The sequence below is a fragment of the Topomyia yanbarensis genome, chromosome 2 (assembly GCF_030247195.1).
Source record: "Topomyia yanbarensis strain Yona2022 chromosome 2, ASM3024719v1, whole genome shotgun sequence".
In the NCBI taxonomy this organism is placed as follows: Eukaryota; Metazoa; Arthropoda; class Insecta; order Diptera; family Culicidae; genus Topomyia; species Topomyia yanbarensis.
The window spans coordinates 7,780,579-7,803,428 of record NC_080671.1 but is presented as its reverse complement, the minus strand read 5'-3'; the positions used below and the strand labels follow the sequence as shown (position 1 = coordinate 7,803,428).

The 22,850-nt window shown below is 40.5% G+C and overlaps 1 protein-coding gene across 1 annotated transcript in view; it reads right to left on the bottom strand.

The window, feature by feature from the left end:
- Positions 1 to 22,850, bottom strand: part of LOC131678355 (uncharacterized) — a 152,612-nt gene that overhangs the window by 14,573 nt on the left and 115,189 nt on the right. The window contains exons 5-7 of the mRNA XM_058958429.1: positions 17,143 to 17,274; positions 16,378 to 17,079; positions 15,038 to 16,315 (exon numbers count right to left, since the gene is read on the bottom strand). Of these exons, the coding sequence (XP_058814412.1) occupies positions 16,232 to 16,315; positions 16,378 to 17,079; positions 17,143 to 17,274 (918 nt within the window). The 3' untranslated portion in view covers positions 15,038 to 16,231. The remainder of the gene's footprint in view (positions 1 to 15,037; positions 16,316 to 16,377; positions 17,080 to 17,142; positions 17,275 to 22,850) is intronic.

The window sequence follows — 22,850 nt, the reverse complement described above, 5'->3', positions numbered from 1 at the left end:
AATGTTTATTGTTTACGTTTATTATGTTGAACACAATCGTTCAAGGCGGCGAGTATGTTGTACCGTACTGAAATGTTGGCAACCGTAATACGCAGCATTGCGTTTCACATGCTAATGGTGCTAACGGCCGTAGAGTTATGCCAGTTTCTATAGCCCTTCTGGCAACCCGGTTTGCGATCATCGCCTTCGTGCATCGATCGGTCGGGATCATCAGACAGTCTAAATTAAACCTGCATGCGAACAAGATCAGCAAAATTTCTATGTTTATTACTAGTTGTACAATTATCAAGTAAAGTGAAAGTTCAGAACGGAATAAAGTTTCCTTTTGTTAGAACGTGTGTGATTTAACGTTTTGTGTTGCCCGCTGTTATCCGCTTCTGCTCTGTTGCTGCTGTTTGCTGTTGCTTCCTACCGTCGCTGTTGCATCTTCTCGCCGGTGAGTTGCATTGCACTGCAGTTAGGGTGATTAGCCCAGTTACCGCCATCACGACGCCGGACAGATTCTGGCGAGGAACAAAAAGGACACAACGTAGGGTCTCGGTAAGCGCCATCAGGTGCAAATGCAGTTTAGACTTACGGAAGTCGTCGTCATACAATTGCACCATACTCGTTTTGCTATACTGATAACGTTTAAAACTTTGGCCATGGATGACAACATACAATACGTCGTTGGGCAAGACAATGTTTGAATCTAGATACCCGTTTATATTGACATTGATAAGACTGATATGCGTCTGCACGGGTACTACCAATAAATTCATTGCAACCATCATTTCGGAATACGTAACGGTAGAATTTGTTAAGTTTGAAACCTGGAGCATTTTATTTCTAGGGTGGATGTACCAATAGTCGCATACTTAAGGAAAACTTTTGCTAAAAAATCAATGAATATACCTATGGGCAATGTTAATACATTAAACGAAAGCTTTCAACTCATACTTCATAGGAAAAATATAAAGATGGTTTAATAACCAATTTATGCATTCAAAACCGCTTGTACCACTATAGGCATACATATACTAATAGTGGTGCAAACGCTAATTTCGGTTCCTATTGTTGCAAATCCCATGGATTTATTATGGGACTTGGACTATAGGTACACTATATCAACTAAAGGTGGGAACCATTCATAAATTACGTAACGCAAAAATTGCCCAAAATTGACTCCCCCCTCCCCCCACATAACAAATTGTCACAAATTTCTTTATCCCCCCCTCCCCTATTACGTAACAAATCCCTTGAAATTTTTTTTTTCTTCGGTGAAAACATGTTACGTAACGATCTAGCTTACTCCCCCTCCCCCCTATGTCACAATATGTAACAACTTGTCGAACCCCCTCCCCCCCTAAAAGCGTTACGTAATTTATGAATGGTCCCGTGCAAGGGAGCTCAAAATTCAAAGAAAATGATTTTTTCAATAGTTATTTGAGCAAATTTCAAGGATAACAGTTTTATTGTCGCATAATTTTAGTGCGATGAATCGATTAAATAATATTTGTTAATGGTTGGCACCTTAGTTAGACGTATAACCCACTACTGCAACTATTGGTACACCTCAACTATAGGAGCACCCACCCTAGTTATTTCCAACGAAGTCCGTGTCGTGAGAATGCGAGTAACGGAACCTATTCCTTCATACCTGAACTTCAAAAGTCGTAAATGTAAAATCACGTTGTGCACATATGAAAAACTGGGAAACTGACAAGACTGATTAAGGCTACAATGGATGGTGTAAGCTGTTGTGTCAAAATTTCGGGCGGCCTCTCGGGTCCGTTTGAAACACGCAGGGGACTAAGACAAGGCGATGGGTTGTCCTGCCTGCTGTTCAATTTAGCGCTGGAAGGTGTAATGCGATGAGTGGGGTTCAACATGCGGGCACGATTTTCACGAGGTCCGGACAGTTCGTGTGCTTCGCTGACGACGTGGACAAAATCGGTAGAAACAAGGAGACTGTAGCAGATATGTATACCCGAATGTAGCGCGAAGCAGCAGGAGTAGGACTGAAGATAAATGTGTCTAAGACGAAGTACATGCTAGCTGGCGGAACCGATGGCGATAGGGAACGCTTGGGCAGTAGTATTACAATCGACGACGACGAGTTCGAGGTGGTTGACGAGTTCATCTATCTAGGCTCATTGGTGACTGCGGACAATAACAGCAGCCGGGAGATCAGAAGGCGTATTATCTCTGAAAGTCGTGCTTACTATGGGCTCCACAAAATTTTGAGATCCAGGAAGCTTCACCACCACACGAAATGCGCCATGTACAACACACTGATTAGGCCGGTGGTTCTCTAGGGCTCGAAACGTGGACAATGCTCGAGGAGGATCTTCAAGCATTCGAAGTCTTCGAAAGAAGGGTGCTGAGAACGATCTTCGGTGGTGTGCAGGAGGATGACGTGTGGAGGAGAAGGGTGAACCAGGAACTGGCGCGACTCTATGGTGAGCCAAGTATCCGGAAAGTAGCTTAAGCTGGAAGGGTACGGTGGTAGGGGCATGTTGTGAAGATGCCGGACAACAACCCCACCAAGTTGGTTTTCACCTCCAACCCGGCAGGTACAAGACCTAGAGGAGCGCAGCGTTCCCGGTGGCTGGACCAAGTGGAGCAGAACCTGGCGAGTATCGGGCACCTGAGAGGTTGGAGACAAGCATTAACTGACCGAGTGACGTGGCGGAATATTGTGGAACAAATTAAATCATGATGATATGATGTATAATCAGGAAATATAATATAATAAATAATAGCTTGAGCTTGAGCTTGTGCGACCACCCCTGGCTGCTACTCCGTTATCGATCTGGACTAGCTGAAGTTGCACAGGGAATCAGTAGATAATTATGCTTGGGAGCAGCGAAACATCTTTCAATGTGCAACTCCTGGTAATCCTAAAGTGTTTATTGAACAATACCGGCGCCGGCCAGGCCCGAACGTAGATCGCGGAAGGAAAAGGAAGGAATTGTTAGACCGATACTTGCTTTTGCTAGAGGCCGTATATACTACTGCGCACTCCACAAGTATCACGGGAGGAGGATATTTGTTAGTAAGTATAGAAGTTGGATTCTACTTCTTCTTTACCGACGCCAGAGAGGTGACTACTATCTGGACGAGATATCGATCCATCAACTCATGGACCGGGGACCAACGGCTTTACTTCCCTTCTGAAGGAAGACGTGACCACAAATTTTTTCACCTCAGAAAAATCTCAACGACCTCGGCTGGAATTGAACCCAGGACAACTGGAATGAGTGGCGGTCACGCTTACCACCAACCACCGGCACCATCAATATAAATATAATAAATAATATACATATGAAAAACAGACCCCTACGTGCCAGTTCTGTAAGAAGAAGACACAATACGAGAAACCGTGTACACAAACCTCTAACAAAACAATATCATCTGTAAGCAAATCCAACACACAATCATCATCAACATCAACTAAATCACAAAAAACCGGAGTTGCAGCTCAGGCACCAACGAATGCTATAACAACAGAACTTACGCACAGCGTGTCCGATTATTGTGATGCACCTACTACTTCCCAAGAAACTGACAGCACCACCGATATTAAAGTACATCACAAAGATACGGACACACGATCGTCACCTGTAGGTGGTTATCGTGAAAACTCATACAACATCAACAGCGAGGATAGCATGAACGAAAACGATAAACCTACAGAAAGCAGACTAAGTGATCCCCAAGTAACAACAGGCAATGCAGTTAATGGATCTCCAACAATAAATAAAACAATAAAGTAACAATCGCGTACACAACATCCGTTGGATATACAATAAAATTCGGTTTATTTATTTTTATATACACAAGGTTAATATTAAAAGATCCACGTCACAGGTAAGGTAATGCATTGAGTTGTGTCAAATTAATGAAATAAAAAAGAACCTAAAAGACGACTAACATGTCTTCACGCCTGGACACTGAGCATCCACTAACCTTCCGAGTCAAGCATCCTATATAACGGGGAGAATGGAATGTCGCGCTCAAACTAATATTATTTACACCAACTTATCCGCCAGTTTTCATAAAACAATTGATAAAATGGAGAAGTTTGGAAACAATGGTAGATTTTGCAGCTGTTTCGATCCTAGCTCTCAGATCGAGAGATAATTGTTGTCATTGGAGATTGCCAGGTATAGCGCAGGGAAGGTACTTGGGACCGTTGATGTTTCTGCTTTACGTCAATGGCGATCGATCGATCGAATTTCGACGAAAGACTTTCTGTCAGAGCTCTTCCTCTCAGACCCCCAGAACTTTTTTTTACTACCGCAGCTTTACCTGCCAGACCCCAGAAACTTATAACTGCCAAAAACATGTGGAGGAGGTGACGGGTGAGGCAGTACCTTTTCGACTGTCCTTGTTTTTTACTCGCAAGGTATGGTCACCCTACCGTTGGTACAATCAATTTCAAATGTATTCTGTGTTGAAATTATAACAAATTAAGAGAAATCAGCAAAACAAAAGTTTGGTTACAAATCTTATCAGCCCTATTCAAATGTCGATATGGAAATATTCTGCAGATTTTCTGAAATATTTGCACAGATTATTGTTTGTTTTTACAGTCAAGAAGAAGTTATCCTCTTTTGTTTCTTTTTAATCTTTGGGACATAGCCTTTCTGGAAGTACTCAGACATGTTGGAAGAATTAAACATTTCTTCAGGCTGAATAATTTTTGACAAACGTTTTATAGCCTTCAAAAAGACTGATTGAAATGTAGGCATGAAAATGTGGGCATAATGCTATATTTCTTTCTAGGGAGAAAAGTTTTAGTAGAAACCATTTTTTCTCCATTAAGGAAAAATGCCATATTTGCATTTGTGAAGGCACAACATTTATAACTAAATTAGTTATGGAGCTTGCGTTTCGACGTCGTCTCATCAGAATACGACACTAACTTAGTAACAGGGCTAAGCTAGTGCCGGTACACTACGATAAACCATGTGCAAAAACTGCTAAGGATAATATACTAGCTATAATCAAGATCATCAAATCGACGTCGACAGTTGCTGCCTAACCACAGACATCCTGCCGAACATTAATGCTTGTTATCTGCTAACTAAAAGCCTACACACATAGTAATGAAACAAAAAAAAACGACGGCTATATAAGTCTCCCAAAAATATTAAGGGAAACAATAACATCCAATAGTGAAATCCAAAACTGCTCTTGTGAAGATGATATAGACGCAGACGAGAGTGAGGAAGAGCGTGATCCACAATCAGCAGAGCGTATGGCAGAAAATGATTCCCCACCCAGAGAGAAGGCTCTCACACGCAACGGCAAACAGTGTACCCAGAACTGTTATATGAAGTTGTTAAATGTTAATGGATAAATGGTGAGCGATTTTTGTGGTTAAAAGCTTCATAAATAACAACGTAATATTATGTCATGTTTGGTATATTATTTATTGAGGTTTTAACGCAACGTGTAGTTCTCTAATATCTGTGGTTGTAACTATAGTTGCCAAAATCTCACTCATAATAATTATTTCAACGATATAAAATAGTATTCCCTGGATACGCTCATACTTTTAGCAGTTTTAGTTTCTATTGTCTTTGTTTCGGAGTTGTTAACTAGTTATCAGAACCATAAAGAACGTTACATTACAATTTTGGACACTCCCGAAGCAACATTATAACTACTGGCCAGCCACTGTGAAATCTGTACAGTAGGTATCTCTGTCCCGAACTTGAACGGCTCGCGTATGCAACCACCAATTTATTAGACATATGTCATATATTTACCTGTCGTACTACACCTTCAATGGGGTCATAACTATGTCGAATGCAATTTATGTCTAGTGTCTGCATTCGCACAGATAACAATGATTGGATCGTGCCAAAATCCTTATCGGTTTGTTCTACATATCTCTCGAGTATGCCATTGAACAGATGCTTGAATGGACTGCCTTCTACTATCAATCAGGTACGAATAAGGTTGCACCCCTCCATAATCAGTACGCGGGAGTGGGCTGAAGTTATTAAATAAGTAATAAACCTGTCAAACATACCAGTTTCATCTAGTCATCACAGCCAGATTTCGAATTCATTGGAATCAATCTTTTTCTGTGTACAATCCCGAAAGCTCCAAACATTCGCACAAATGTCACGTTTTCTTATTGAATAGAGCACGAAGTTAATCTAGATAAGATATAAACAACGCATTAGCAATTATGTATGTATGAGAACGCTGCCCTAGTCAATCAATTTCCGTTTGCTCAATAGTGCCATCATCATCATCATCATCGCCGTCACTGGTATCGTCATCGTTTGCGTCTTTCCCGTCGTTATTGAGTTGAAAAAATGAAAGTTAGGCCGTAAGTCAACAACGGACCCATTGACTGGTGCCGTTGTTGGTTTACTCTATAGGGTGGTTGGTCTACATGGAACCTATTGTGAAGGGATTAGATAATTACCCTGCCTACACGATGGATAAATTGTGTATCAACTGCTATCAATCTAGGTGTAATATAAAATGCATCGTGAAAGGCAGAAAATTGAGTACTTTAATTTTTCAGGTTTGCAGCACACGTAGTAGGCGCTGTTCTAACAAGTTTAACTGCATGAAATGGAAAAAATAGGTTCAACACCCTATGTGTATATCTGAATATGTGAATATGGTGGGTGCGTTGTTCCTAATGATGCAACAGATTAACAGATAGAGCAGGTTGACTCAGATAAGCAACATACCCTGTAACGACCCTAGGACTATGTAGCAAAAGGTTGAACACTTGTGGCCAATGGTTCCGATAAACATGGACGGGAAACTGGGTCAAATAAAAAAAATGTATTGAGTCCTAACCTAATGCATAGCAACATTTTCAGACATCTGTTGTTTTTACAACAGAAGCTGAACTGTTGTGTTTTGATAAAAGATATTCTTCAAAATGTTTTCAGTTCATTATGCGCATATCCTTAATCGCCTATCGGAAATTGGTTATCGCCGTGCTTCTAAAGCCAGCGCTTATCAGTGGTAAAGCTTCCGACCCAATTTTTACTCTTTACTGGTGTGGAAAAAAACGAGAAAAGCGAAAAACCTTTTACGCCGAAATAACGAATCAGGATTATCATCGACTAACAAATTTAAATATAGGCGTGGGTGTTTATCCGCAGCCCACTTGATCCAATTAGAACGGCACCCTACGTAATATAAAATTGCACAATTCAATCCCTTCGTTTGGCTTCCAGCGACGAGTACCAATTTTTGCATACGGACTGATTAATTTTTTTTCCATTTATCAATAAAAACAAAAAAATATTTCAGTTTGGTAGCCCAAATAATTACGTTCCTCTATATTTCTTGAACAATGCATCCTATGCAGATGTAATTAGCAGACTTATACAGGCAGTACCAACACTGTGTCGAGTATTTGACAAAGAAATTAATATTGATAAAATTGACCTTTGTGTAGCTTTCTTCAAAGAATCAGATTGAAGGAATCCAAAATTTTGAAAAAACAGAACAAAATTCTAAAAGTGACTTTGAAGCGTCCTCCCTTTTTTAGTACAAATGAATTGCACAGACTCACAAATATAGAAATACTAGATATTATGACGAACAGTATTATAAACAATTTTTGATTCAAATTCTTGCAATCATCAATTGCAACGATTCAGTGGCGGCGCTAAGGTGGGGCGAAGGGGGCAACCGCCCCGAGCGGCAAAATCAGGGGGCGGCATTTCCTACTCAACAAATTTCTATTTCATTTTTAGTAGTTGTTCAAGTTTTATTAATCACGATAAAAAACAAGTGCGGATGAAAAGCTTGAATTTTTATTATTTTCGCATCTGTTGACAATTAAAAAGGTAGGGGATCGGGACGTCGGATGCGATAGAACAAAACTATATACATATTGATCAGTCTCAAAATATTCAACGGAGATGAGTTTCCGAATGTCCTTGTAGTAGTGTGAGTATTAGACCCGCAACAATTTTGACTTTTCTCGAAATACTGTTAAATCAAACGGTAATTGGCTTTACATACAATTTGTCAAATCTTAGCTTTTTTCGAAAACTCTATTTCACTCACAAGAATTTTCAAGTTTGTATGTGAAAATATATGAAAAATGGGCAATAGAAACAATAAATTCAGTACAAAATGCCAGTATCATCTTGTGCATCCCAAAATCTGCAGATATATAGTTTAAGGTGTAAGGATCAACAGAAGACTGCAAATTGATACGATTTTGCAGTAAAAAGATATTCTCATATAAAGTTATGTGTTGCCTCTCTTTCTCGCATACGTTTTACGTTGGTCTTCAAAGTCAAAAAACTTTTTGGGCGAACCTCCAATCAATATGCGATCTTTAACAAAGTTGTTCGCTATAATATAAGCTAAGCGACCGTAAGTTTTGAGGTATGCAGAGTTACTGTGATTTTTTTTATTGGAATTTAAGTTATTTCCGAATTTCCATATATATTACTATAGAAACTTGAAACCTCTTGTGGGTGAACTAGTGCTATCATAAAAAGCTTATATTTTGCATATGATTACCATTATCAATTACCATTCGAATTAGCAGTGTTCCGAAAAAAATCGAAATTGTTGCTGGTCTAGTGAGTATGCAGACTAATTTGCTGGAATTAAACCAGGCAGCTCTACCATACACAGAGTGTTTGGTTCATTGTTAAGAATCTCTCGAGGCGTGATAGATATTTAGTGAACAAAACGTTCTACACAAACCATCAAATCTGAACTGTTACAAAGTTATTGAACTTTTTCTATAAACAACTTGTTTGTCTTTAAATGTCTCTACCTCAAAAAGTATATAAGTAGTGTGTTTTCAATCTTTTAATTCTATTGGAAAGGTGCTTCCTTTCCTGTTACGTGTAACGGCTGTGTTGGTCCAGCATAGTCGATAAGACAACCGGTCTAATAAGTGTTCTATCGAAGGTTAGTTTCGTGCGCTAGTGTACGTTATTTGACCGAATGTTTTTTTTTAGGAATGAGTGGATCCGAGAGTTTAAAAACAATAAGGCCGTTGAGAAGGGCGGAATCCCGGGCGAACTTCTAAAAGTCTAAAAAGTGACCGGCTGTGAGAAGCAATCCACTCCGTGATCGGGATAATCTGCGTGGTAGAAATAATGCCTTCGGATTGGTTGAATGGCCTCATATGTCCTATCTTCAAGAAGGACTACAAACTCGAACATAATGTCTTCCGAGACATAACGCTCCTCAATGCTGCCTACAATGTAGTCTCTCGTGTTCTTTTGAGGAGACTGCGTCTTTTGGCTGAATGCTTTATCGATGAATATCAAAGCGGGTTTCGAGAAGCACGATCGACGACGGACCAAATGCGACAAATTCTGGGTATATTCCGGGAATACAATTTGCGGACTCACCATCTGTTTGTGGATTTCAAGGCAGCACACGATTCAGCAAAACGAAATGAACTGTGGCAGAAAATCGCTAAGCATTGTTTCCCGAAAAAACTGATCATGCTGATTCGGATGATGCTGTATGGGATAAAATCAAGCGATACGAAGATCTGGTGTGCAAAGGAACGGAACCATCATCACGAGATCTCACATGCTTCTGGCTTTGCGATCAACATCGACATCATTGGCGTTGATTGCAGAGCAGTGGAAGAGGCATTGTTGGAAAGCTGCAAGAATCAAGCTGACTATAAACTCTGACAAGACAAAGTACATGGTAGCTGGCAGAAAACGTAGCAGTCGTGTTGGGTTTGATGTGGAAAACGATGAGGTACGGTAAACCAATTTATATATCTTAGAACACTAGTGACATATGATAACGATGTTAGCCGCGAAGGAAAAATGCATGTTGCTGCTGCGAATATGGTTTACGTAGTCAGCTAGAGTCCCACAGCCTGAGGATGCACGCAAAACTTGCTCTATTCAAATAGCTGATACTCCTTGTTTCTCTGTACGGCCAAGGATATTAAAGCAGGGTATCGAGTACTCGGCTTGTTTGGGGAGAATTCTGCGTTCAATACTCGGCAGCACAGTAGAAAATGGAGAATAGCGCAGACAGTACCAAGTATACAACCATGCTGACATTGAAAGGCTGATAAAACACGACAGACTACAGTGAGCTGGGCTTGTAGTGCAGAATGACGAGAGAGATACCAATTAAAGTTATGACAACAGAGCAGAGAACCTGTAAGAAGTCGTCAATTTCGAGGCAAACCCCGCTCTCGCTGGCTGTGCACAATTGAGGCAGATGCGCATGCGGTGGACGTCTATGGAACTGGCGGTCCAAGATCGAGTAACCTGGAAATCTAAAATACATTCAGATATGATTTGAATTATCCGGTCACTAGTTCACTAACTAATGATGACGATTGATAGTTTGTTAAGGCAAATTTGATATTATGACAGATGCACTTGGCCGCCCTTTCACCTAGTGACATTTGACAAGCAATTACATACAAAGCTGAGGCACGAGTTGGAAGCTGGCGAACACTGAGAAGTAATCACCATTCGGCGACCTTGTTATTAGTATTAAAAAAAACTACAAATACAATTAAAAAATTGTCGACTCTTGAACCATAAAACATAATAACAAGGTGCCGCAAAATAAAAAAAAAGAATGTACTTGTACGCAGCGCACCTGGGTTCGATTCCCGACCCCGCACATAGGGTTAGAAATTTTTCATAAGAGATTTTTCTAGCCCGAAGAGGCGAATGACCTTAAGGTTAAAACCTCTATAATCGAAAAAAATACAATACAAACCCTCGTTTGATGAAATTAATTGACCCTTAAGATCTTGATTTAGAGCATAGAACTATTTCTCGGGTCAAAAAAAAAATAGTAGCGCAGTTATGTTTTTTTGTTAAAAGTATTATGCTCTATTTTTCATAACAATCGGTTAATAAACGGCAGTATAAGTAATTTTTTCTCCAAATTAGAAACTTGCTCGCATGAACTTTTAAAAGGACGGTTTCATATAAAATTTTCAAAAAATCGAATAGACGCTAAAAAATTGAACTCTTTTGAAAATTCATTATAAAAGGGGCGGCAAATTTAATTTTTGGCCCCTAGCGGCAAATCATCTCGCGCCGCCACTGCAACGATTAGCTCTCTTTATAGTTTGTAAGATTTGTTCAGCTCCTTATGTACATGATAAGTAGGTTTAAAACTTCTCTGTGCAAAAATCACTGCGAAACAGGCCCGCGCGCACGGGGGGGGGGGGGGGGGGGGGGGAAGGTGGTTGTTTTTGGGGGTTCAACCTCCCCCCCCTATGAGCGTTTTAAATTACTTTTAAAAAATTATTATCTTCCTATCCAGGGAAATAAATATACTGCAAACCGTTTGGACACATAAAATGTCATTTGAGTTCGGTCACTCTAGAAACAAGTCAATGAAGAAACCAAGGACGAAACTTTGCGAGGGTGGCTGGAAAGGGATGGCTGTCAAGTTGGACGGTTTCTCTGAAGGATCGGTTAACGTTTCGACAAGCTTCTATATTAGCAAAAGTATTGAGTAGACAGCAGATGTCGGTCAGCGGGCTAGCAACGGCAGCTAAGGAGGAAAAACACGAAATTGGAGAAAATCGGGATAGTGTTTAGAGAAATTTTACCGCCAATGATTATTCCATTGGAATGGCAGCGAAATGGATCGCGAAAATAGGCATCGGTATAGGGTGAAATACTGCCGCTAAGAAGTTCTCAGCACCAGCTAGCAGATAAATAGGAACGACTAGCACCAAGAAGGATATGAATCCCGGCAAAGGTGGTTGTAAACAGATGTAAATTCTTATGGTCGACACCTCCGGATCGGTTCTTGTCTCAACAGGGTACGATATTTGCAGCAGGCCTGAGCTGGTGCGATATATCGCGAAAGTTTGACAGCAAGTAAGGAAAAGTAGCTATGGATAAAAACATGACGATTAACACAAAACAAAATAAGCAAGAACACAATCCTTACTAAAGCAGTACTTAACGGCTGCCCCGAATGGATGAGGATTACGAGATACAGGAGGTTTAAGTTTAGTCGGATGGCTTAACAACTACTACAAACCAATCCGAATCCACCACGAGCCAGCAGGCAACGCACAGTGATCGGAAATGCCGAAACCTATTTTAATGCACCTAGCGGTGCAATTGTGCCTTTCTCAATCTTGACTCACGAGAATGTGTGCGTTGTTTATATTCAAAGCATTTAAATGTATATATTACATTTTATTAATATACATCACATGACAAATATATACAGGAAAATAAATCATTATTCGAGTTCTAAAATTTTGAAAAAGAAAAAACAGCCACGGTAATATTGAATTGAAAAAAGGTGCGAAATCGGCAGTCCCAAAAAGTCGATTTTTATAAAATAAAATTTTTTCGAAATAACATAAAATCTCGAGATTTCATGCATTTTAAAGATGTTTGGCATCAAAAATACGAATTCGATTTCTGAAATTTCATGGGGTCCCCCCTTTGAAAAAAAATTTGAGTTCCGGCTTATATGGGAATTTCATATGTGACCGGACGATTTAGTCTATATTTCCGGCCCCATATAAGCGATCCGTACGAAATTGTATAAACATCTGTGGGGATATTATAGCTATCATTTGGGGCTAAGTTTGTGAAAATCGGCCCAACCATTTCCGGGAAACTGATGTGAGTTCGCAAATTTTGAAAGATAGATGGCCGCTTTTCCCGGGCACTTCCGGAACCGTCTATGGTGGTCAATGTAGTCAACGAAAGTTTGGTTGGCCGTCGGTGACCTAGAACAGTTTTAAGTTGTTTGAGAGACATTTTAGCGAAATTTTTACCTTTTTTGCTTTCATCGGAGTATCGGTTTGAATCACAATTTGCTATGTGATTGCACGCCACAACCTGTAACTCCGGAACCGGAAGTCGGATCGGGATGAAATTAAATAGCCATTTACAGGGATGCAATACCTTTCATTTGAGACCAAGTTTAGTCGAATCGGTCTAGCCATCTCCGAGAAACTGATGTGGCTGTTATTCTGAATTTAGATACTTCCGCCGGGGCTTCCGGAACCGATGATGGTGACCAATGTGGCCAAATAGACTTTGAATGGGTGTTAGTGACCTAATACTACAAATCGAAGCAGTTGTGGTCATATTTTGGAAATTTTTTCACCTTTATACATTCATTGCAGAATTTATTAAAATCGACATTTTCTGCGTGTTCGTACTCATCACCCTGTAATTCCGGAACCGGAAGTCGGATCCATTAGAAATTCAATATGGGAACGTTGCACCTTTCATTTGAGACTAAGTTTATCAAAATCGGTTCAGCCATCTCTGAGAAAAATGAGTGACATTTTTGGTCACATACACACATACGCACATACACACACAGACACACACACACAGACATTTGTCGAACTCGACGAACTGAATCGAATGGTATATGTCACTCGGCCCTCCGGGCCTCCGTTAAAAAGTCGGTTTTCAGAGCAATTGCAATACCTTTCTATTGAGAAAGGCAAAAACGTCACTAGAGGCCAAATTATTGAATATTGAATACTTTACGGTGACGTCACAAATGAACTGAGTGTTCATTTTTGACAGCTCGCTTGTACTGTTTACATGGACTTAGAAAAATTCTTTACGATTTTCTTCGAGCGAATCTAGTCGTCCACAAATTTTTCTAAGTTCATGTAAACAGTACAAGCGATCTGTGAAGAAAAGTGAGGTTAACTGTTTCAGTAAAGAACCTAATATTAATAGGGTATCTTTGGAGGAATTGTTCGTAAGAATATTGCCCGCAACCTGATAAAAATTAAATTGAGGCATGGCTTACTATGATTGAAATAGGAAAATTAACTTTTTGTACTAACGAGGTAGAAAGTTGGTGTCTTCGACAAAGTTTTAGGAATGCTCATAATGAAGAATTTTGTTGAACAACTTGAGCTTGTAGGACTTAATGTGATCAATTTTTAAAGCGTTTTCTAAGGCAAATCCCTTAAATTTAGCTAATTAATATAGCTTTTTTCGCTGTGGCTTTTCGTGCAAACGATGTTCCAGACAAATGTTGAGGTATTAACCCCACATAATAACATATTCCATCATTCCTTTTTCCTAGCAGAGGCATTCTTCACCTTCAAACAACGCTCTGTAATTATGTAATTTTCGTAAGAGGAAGATCTCAATTTTTAAATTGCCGTCTAGTCGATCATTCACACACTTCGTGTAATCGGCAATTGCCATACCTAGTAAGCTCAGCCGGAAAATAAGCCGGTATTCTGAATGGATTCCAGGTAAAAAGCAATAACTGATTCCCATTCAATAGTTTTCGTAATCGGTTTCCATTTTTATTGTCACAATTTCTGTATCCCTCCGCCTCCCCTTGCTAAATACGAAACGAATTGCTTTAATTTGTTTCCTCGAGATACGTGTTATCAGAAGTTCCAGATTGCTCCCCCGCTTCCACTAAACACATTAGTACATTTAAAAATTCTTATTGTAGGAGAACATTGTGTAAAAAGTTGTTGATACATTTAAACATAAGCTTAACTAGAAATGTACGAATATGCACCACCTAGTTCACACAGCTGGGTTAGCATCGTGATAAGCCTCACAAAAATTAGACTTGTAAAATGGAAAACCCTGTGACGTTCATCATAGCAAACATTTTCAATTTTCTTAAAATCATTGTTAAATTTCGATTAATTCTACTTCAATTTTGTCTCAGTTCAGACTACTATACTCAAACAACTCAGTCAACACAATTATTCAATTACAGTCGCTTCAGAGTGTGAACTAAACACACCCACCTCGAGTCCTTCACCTTTAATTCAATGATTTTTTCGACTCAGCAAACCAATTTCTCGTGATTGATTCTACAGACAAACATTCTTCCATCACTGACGCTATCACACAAATCTCGTCTGTCCCAAGGGAGCACACCGGAATCACTAACCTCCAATTTTTGATACTCCTGTCAAAAATCTAATTATTTTCCCGTTTTTTGTGACCAGCACTTTTCTTCCCATTTACCATGTTTTATCGCCCGCAAAGCACTTCTCCAACCACTCCGTCATCATTAGTTTTCAACTGAAAAGCCAACGATTGATAAAAGAAAATACCGTATTCCATTAGCCAGATGATTCCGTGCGTTGATAATACCTTTCCTGTTCCTGACGTCTGGCAGGACACTTCAAAAGAATGTTACTTTTTATTGAACTTCACTTCACTTTTGCAACCAAAAAGTACCCCTCGTTTAAAACTCGCGACGTTTTATCACCTTCCGTACACTACTGACTCAACGGTAAGCCCTAGCCTCGGTTATGGACTTAATTATTATTCGTTATCTTGGAACCGCGGGAACCACTTGTTGGAGCGCGTTTGAGCGAATTCTAACGCCAGCAGCACGCTTTTATAAAAGTACGGCAGCATTCATTTTCATCGCCTTGGCCGAGGGTGAATCCTGTCCGCTCGGGTGGTTTGCCAGCAAGCGAAATTCACCCTCCTCATCCAACAGCTTTTCCCGTTCGGGCGATGGCGATGGGGCCGAGCATCCTCGTGCTTTGCTGCCGAACGCAGCAGCTGTTGCCTTCCTGGTTTACTACGATGCGGGAGTGAATTTTCATTCATAAAATACGATCCCTCGCCTAGCGCAGCCTATTTACTAGAAGCACGAGGTAAATCGAGCATGTTGTGGCTGGCGACGGATGGTGGATGGTTGTTAGTAATTTGCTCGTAAGCAGCGGGGGCGGGTGGCTGTCGACTGGTTGGTAGCTCGGCTGGTGGGATTTTCCACTCCAGGAATTCTTGTTCATTGTTGGATACTGTTTACATCGAATATATAAAAATGTGGCTTCACCTGCTGCAGTGTGGGTATAAGAACATTTACCGGGAATTTAGTATGAGAAATAAATATGCGATTTGAGGCCGTCTGGGTTGGTTCGAAAAAGAAAATTCTCTGTTTTTTGATACGTGTGGTGGAATAATGCGATAAACATTATTTTTTAATATTATTCGCACGGTCATTTACCCAAGCATGTATTTTTTACCGTCGTTTTTAGGACACCGTTCCATTATATTTCTTGCAATCTGGAGGAAACTAAATTTGTTTACATCATTATATATGTATTATCACAAGGTGCATTGGAAGTGCATTATAACACCAAATTTTAACAAATATGTCAAAATTAACAATCTACTATAACACTTCCATGAATTTAAACAACAACTACCAATTTATCACAAGTAATTTCAAATCGCGTTTCGCGAATCTAATATCGAAATTAATACTAATATTCGAATGGGATCACAAACATTTACTTCAAAGCCATTCCCTTTTTGATTCTTTTCTTCTCCAGTACGATGATTTCATCGGCGATGTTATAAATATCGTTAACGGTCTGAAAAGAAAATTACAAACAAATTTACTAAAAACGATTTCTCATTTTCAAAAGCTTCATACATCCGCCTCCTTCAATCTGGTTATCTTCGGATCCTCGTTTCTGACCTTGAGCTTTTTCTTCTCCAGTACCTTATTCATCTCTTCCTTCATAGCATCCGCCTCGGCCGTTTCAGCATCATCCGCCTCCGATCCACCGGCTCCACCCTCACCAGTGTCAGCGGTACTGATGTCATCCATCAAATCCGAATCATCGCCCGAATCTTTACTGTCCTTTTCGATTTTGATCATAATCGAAGCGTCCATATCACTCGGACATTCTGCCTGATTCATAGAAATATAACCCTCCTCTGGAGAGGATAGCTGGCCCTCCGGAGCATCGGCTGCCTTCTTGGGTTTCTTCTTCTTCTTATGATGATGTTGCTTTCTCTCCTTGCTTCGATCCGATTCCATTCGTTTTTCTTCGTTCATGTCAAAATCGCGTCGGTGTATCTTCTCACCCAGTTCCATTCTCTGCTGCATCAGAAGGGCTCGCAAATCCATATCTCGACATGGGCCTTTCTTCGTTTTCAACCGGAGCAAATTCAACGCCCTTTCGTTATCCTCGATCATGTAGAGTTTCTCCTTCTCCAGCAGAGCTTCCCGCCGGGATCGTCGTTCGATTTCCTGCTGCCGGTTGTAGTCCTCCATCTGGAGACGCTCCCGTTCCCAGCGTAGGCCCTGCTTGATCAACCGTTCGGCATTCTTCTCCCGAATAGTCTTGAGCTGTGAAGATATTGAAACATAGCTAATGACTACGGTAGGGTTAAGATTTATAGGAAACAATACCTTTTCTCTTCTGCTGCAAACCTGAAGGTTAGTTTTCTTATTTACGTTGAAAACGGAGCTGTTAAAATCCTCGGGAATTGCATCACCAGCACCCGACAGAATTAGACTACGTTCCCTGTCGAGTTCCTTTGCCTAAGGGAAAATTGATAACAAGTTCTGGGTTAAAAGCATAGTCGAACTAAGACCCGGGGGAGATCCTGGGCCCTACTGAACTAAGGGATTTCCATAGTTGAACAGGTTCAAACAGCTGTGGAGTTCCTAAGATCTACGCGTTTGTTTTAAGGCATTAAGCAAGTTACAACATGCATTTCTAAGTATCACTTGCTATTGACAAAGTCAGCCATAGGACTATTTCAGCATCTTATGGCAAACACAATTCCTGACAACATTACAACACAAACATATAACATAACTTATCAAATAACCAATCTCCTAAAATCAACCACAACAAAGACATGTAACCGCCAGGTCAACTGGCCCCGAAATCCATTACCGTAATCACCAGCCCGCCAAATCATTGGCGAATCGAGCTCTCCTGGCCTAGCTTCACCCGGAGGCCACAGAGGACTACAGCCGTTACAATACACCGACAAGGTCCCACGTTTTCTAAGCCCAATCCCGATATGCTTTTGGCATCCAGTAACCTGACCTAGAAGGCCACCAAGCCAGCTACTCGGATCCAGCTCTCGTGGACCTTTCGCTACACTCCCCGCGGTCACTGGGAGGGATCCTCGTTAGTCACTACATTACTACACTGTTCCGCAACAGCAAATTATCCGAAACTAGCTACTTGAACAGGAAAAAACTTTCTCCCCTGCATGAGCCCTGTTTGCGGATGTACCGGACCCGCTAAGTTCCTTTATCCAACGTACACCATGACAACAGCTCAGCAGCGCGCACCTTTTTTCCGGGAAAAGAACTTCCAGCCGGCACTGAGGCGACCACCCGGTCTGGAAGACGCTACAACACCTCGTCCACAATACTCAGAACAGCTACCAACCAAACCCCCACCCGTTACTGTCTAGTAAAATCACGTATCCGAAACAGATAACCGTCTGGTACGGAAAAAGCCTTCTCCCGCGCACTGACCCGATTCCTACCGAAAAACTGACTGCCTGCCAAGCCTCGGCAACAATCTGACACCAGCGTTCGATTTACCTGCTCCACTGGCTGGTCCTGATCCGGGATCGAGTCCCCCCTCCTCTCGACGTTCATTGGAACATCAATGGCCTGAGACATAACCTCGTAGACAATCTACCTCGTCATCTAGAAGACCCACCTCAACTCCAGAATTGACCCGTCGACGAGTGTGAAAAGGTCAGATGAGCCAACAACCATAAAACCATCGGTCTGGGCATCAAACACCGAGCTGGTTGCAGAAGACATATGTACATATCACAAAGAGTCAGTGGAATCTGTAATAAAGTAATCGACATCATCAACCAGATCGCAGCACCGTTCAAATCCTGAAAGTCATGGAAGAAAGCGACACCGTGGTCCTGAACGACGGAAGCCCGACCTTCAGCCATGGAAACTTTACATCCGGTTCTCTTCCAATACCATTGCCGGGATCTACGGTAGAACGAGAGCCGACGACACAGCAAGTAGCGATTACTTTTTCATCGGAATTCATTTAAACCGACACCCATCCAAAACTACCCATCTGTTCAATCTTGACCATGACCGCACCTTAACTCAGACAGAGCTCTCCGAATTGATCGCTCAAGCCGCAGAACTATGTGTCTTCCAAACCAGCTGGCACGCCCTGCCACGCCATACACTGACGGAACCCCGTGACGCCATTTCCGCACTTAGGGCACGCAAAAAAGCACTACGCCTCCTACAGCAAACGCCGTGACAAAAGAGTATTCGAGCTCAGAAGACTCCGAATCCTGGCTAGGTAAACTGTCCAAGAAGCCAAGGAAATCAGCTTCGCAGATTACTGCAACATGCCCCGATCTTACAAATCTCTAAAAAGAGCCATGGTACACGAATCCTGAATGAATTCCTCCCTATAGGCCTTATCTCGTCCACCGCCAAGACACTTGGGAATCATTCATAAATTACTTGTTTATTAACGACTAATAGCGAATCAATTTTCCTTTTTTTATGTTTAAACGATATTTTATTAGCAAAGGACAGGAAGGTGTGAAATATTTTTCAATATAAACCCTAGAACGGTCTTGTGGGGTACATTTGTACCCCAGAGCGTTTTGCAATCCCTGTTATTCCGTTACGGTTTATTTTAAATGCAAGCAATCTTCATCATAAATCAATTTGATTATTGAACTTCCATTAAAACAGATGTGACCTATATGTTTCACTTGTCCAGCAGCTTAACAGTGCCCGGTCAAAGTTTGTCTGGGGTACAAATGTACCCCACAAAACGTATAGAAAAAGTCATGAAACCGTTGTAGGGTTACGAGCCATAGTACTCAAGGGAGAGCAAGAAGTTCAAGGAAGAATGTTTAGAAAAGCGTGGAATAGGGTCATATGAGCAAGCTTAGAGTTTCCGGGCGACTTAACCCTTTGTCTGCTACCGCAGGAGTCAGGATATTTTGGCATTTGAAATGCGAATCCCCTGAGTCTGCGGTATGTCCTGGACGAGCGTAAAGTAATTTTGTACTTTATGCTGTCGGAACCGACGGAATCGGAATCGGCTTTTCTAAACTTTCTTCCTTCAACTCCTTGCTCTTCCTTGTGTACTATGGTTCTTAATATTGAAAAATATTTCACACCTTCCAGTCCTTTGATAATCAAATGTCGTTAAAACATTCATGAATTACGTAATGTAAAAATTGCCCAAAATGACTCCCCCTCTCTCATGTCCCAAATTGTCACAAGTTTCCTTGAGTACTCCTTCCCTAGCACGCAACGCATTAGTTGTAAAAACGGCGAAGGCACGTTACATCACGTTCTAGTATACTATCCCTCCTCAAATGTCACAAAATGAAATATTTTGTCATACACTCTCCCCCTCTACTAAAAAGAGTGTTACTCAATTTATGAATAGTCCCTAGAAAAAATAGTCAACCGACGACTAATTACGTGACTGGAAAAAGGCAAATTTCTTGTAAATCTTCATTTCGCCTTCCGGAAAGGACTCGGAACTGGAACCCTCCTAGGATCCCTTGGTGACCTCCTGATAAAGAAATCGAGGGCAAAAAGCTTACACGAAATTTAGAGTTTAGATTTGGTTAAAACCGACAATGCAGTCTATTGCGAATCCGCTTGTGTAGAGGCGGGAGCCCTGCCTTGTCGCTGGGCAGCCGCAGAAACTGCCTTTAGCCGAGCCCTCGGATTCTTATAGAGACCGTCAAGAGGTGAGCGGTTCGCTTTTTCAATAGAGGAATTCCATGAGAAACTTGCCGACCGCAAAATATGATCTTCGCCGATCCGAACGAAACTTTGCAGTTGTGTTCGGTTTATGAATCCCCATGATTTTCTCTGGAAATTGCAGCATTTTGACACAAAAACAATTTTTCGAAAGAGCGTAGACGTTTCTGCGTGCATCCCGTTACAAAATTTGCAGTCACTTTTCATAAAAACAAAAAAATATGTTAAAGATTTAAATTATAACAAACATTTTTTAATTTTTTTATATTTTGTAAAAAAAAACATATAGAGAAAAGAAATATTTTAAACATTGCATGATGGATCTTCCAAAATATTGTCGGGATATTTGGAATTTTGCTCCAACAAATACAATTAATTCGTGCAATTATGCCCTTTTTAAAAGTTATTCGCGTTTCCCTATTATGAAATGCCAAAAATCTAATGTTTATCGTTTTAAATACGTAAAAGAAACTTTTCCGATGTATTTGAATCATGGAGAAGCTTTCAATAAGAAAGCTTTCCTAACATCAACTTTGGGCATATTTTTATAATTCAAAGGGGGAATTGGGCTAATTCGGACCGCTTATTCGGACCCCAGCTGTTTTTCAGCTATATATCATTTTCATGGCTGTGTTCTATCTCACAAAAATTTGCGGTTCTCAGTTTTCGTGTGCGTGCGCTAGGGGTGAATGTTGTTGCGGAGCACTTTTTTTTAAAAAATGTGTAAGATTTTTGTTAGCAACAACAATTAATGAAATCAAATGCATTATCGTGATTTTGAACCAACCAGTTAATATCTGTAATTTAATATCTTGTTTTCGGCGAGACTATCAACAGTTTTTTTTTAATCGTTGTGCGATTAATAGAATATGGGTTGGTCCAATACGGACCTTTTGCCGTTTATACAATCTGATACACGATCGCGTAAAACCGTTTGAGAGGAAAGTGTGCGCAGTCAGTCGAGCGTCCAGCAAAATATAAGTTTTCGCAAATCGGTTGACAGATTTCGACGTTAGCTCATTACCTATTTTTAGGTAATTTGACCCAGCTCTTACTTTTTATTGTATATTCACTACCAACTTTTATATATTAAAGAGAACTTTTCATTTCACAATTCGAAATTTAGTGAAAATTAAATAGGAATAACATAATAAGCCAAAATAGGAATTTATTTCTATTGCTAAAAATGTATAAGAAATGGGTGGTCCTAATTGGAACAGGGTTCCACCTTTCATGTACTTTTGCGAAGAACCTTTTATACACAGTACGACAAAAGATCGGAAAAAGTAGCCTTGGAAAACAATGTGCACAATTGATCAGGCTTTCAGGAAAAAATATTTATTTGTGAATCGGTTGGCACGTTCAAGATCTATAGCCCATAAACCATTACTAGGTCCGAATCGGTCCAGTTATCCCTACTATTTGCAGGTCAAAATATTTTCTTTTTGAATATAATTCTAAATTACACTTCAAATCAAAATGCTTATAATAAAAACCTGTTTAATCCTCCTAGTAGTGGAATTATACCTTTCTTATTTCTCCAAACTATGATTACATGGCTGGTTATGTTCAATATAATTGTGGAACTGTCTATTACATTCTTAGTACACTTTGCACTTATACACAATGGCTCGCCAGCCACGAACTCATTGAGCTACGTATCGACGGTGAAACACTTGAAACAAAAATTTAATTTTTAATTGGCACCCATTTTAATAGGATTTGGGTCATTTTGATAATGGTGATAGTGGTACTAGTTTAAATGAAAAATTGTTGTGCGACCGCACTTTCCAACCCGTAACTCCGGAACTGGAATCCCGATCGAACCAAAGTCGATAGCAGCCGATGGGAAGGTTGTACCTTTCATTCAAGAGTAAGTTTGTGCAAATCGGTCCAGCCATCTCTCAGAAACAGAGCCAATATTATTTGCCACACAGACACATACATTCACAGACATTTTCTAATCTTGTCGAAGTGAGTGGACTCTCCGGGCCTCGGTTAAAAAGTCGATGTTTGGAGCGATTGCATAACCTTTCTATATGTGAAAGGCAACTTGGTCAATTTTAAATCACAAAAAGTGTTCCGTGTTACCGAGAGTGGAGCGAGTAGTGATTTTGACGCATAACCAAATACATCACGTGGTTTCCACACACACCCTAAAAGAATACCACATTTAAGTCGTACGTTAACAGGAACAAAAAAATTGGCTGAAAATCGAAATGTGTTCCTGTCGATGTTCTCAAGACAGAAATTGTTGTTGTGGTGAAGAAGTTTAAAATATGCTGGGACAGAAGCTACAATCTTAGAACATTTTCGATCTGACATGATTAAAGAGCCGACAGTTAGTTGGGCACTTATTTATGAATGATAAT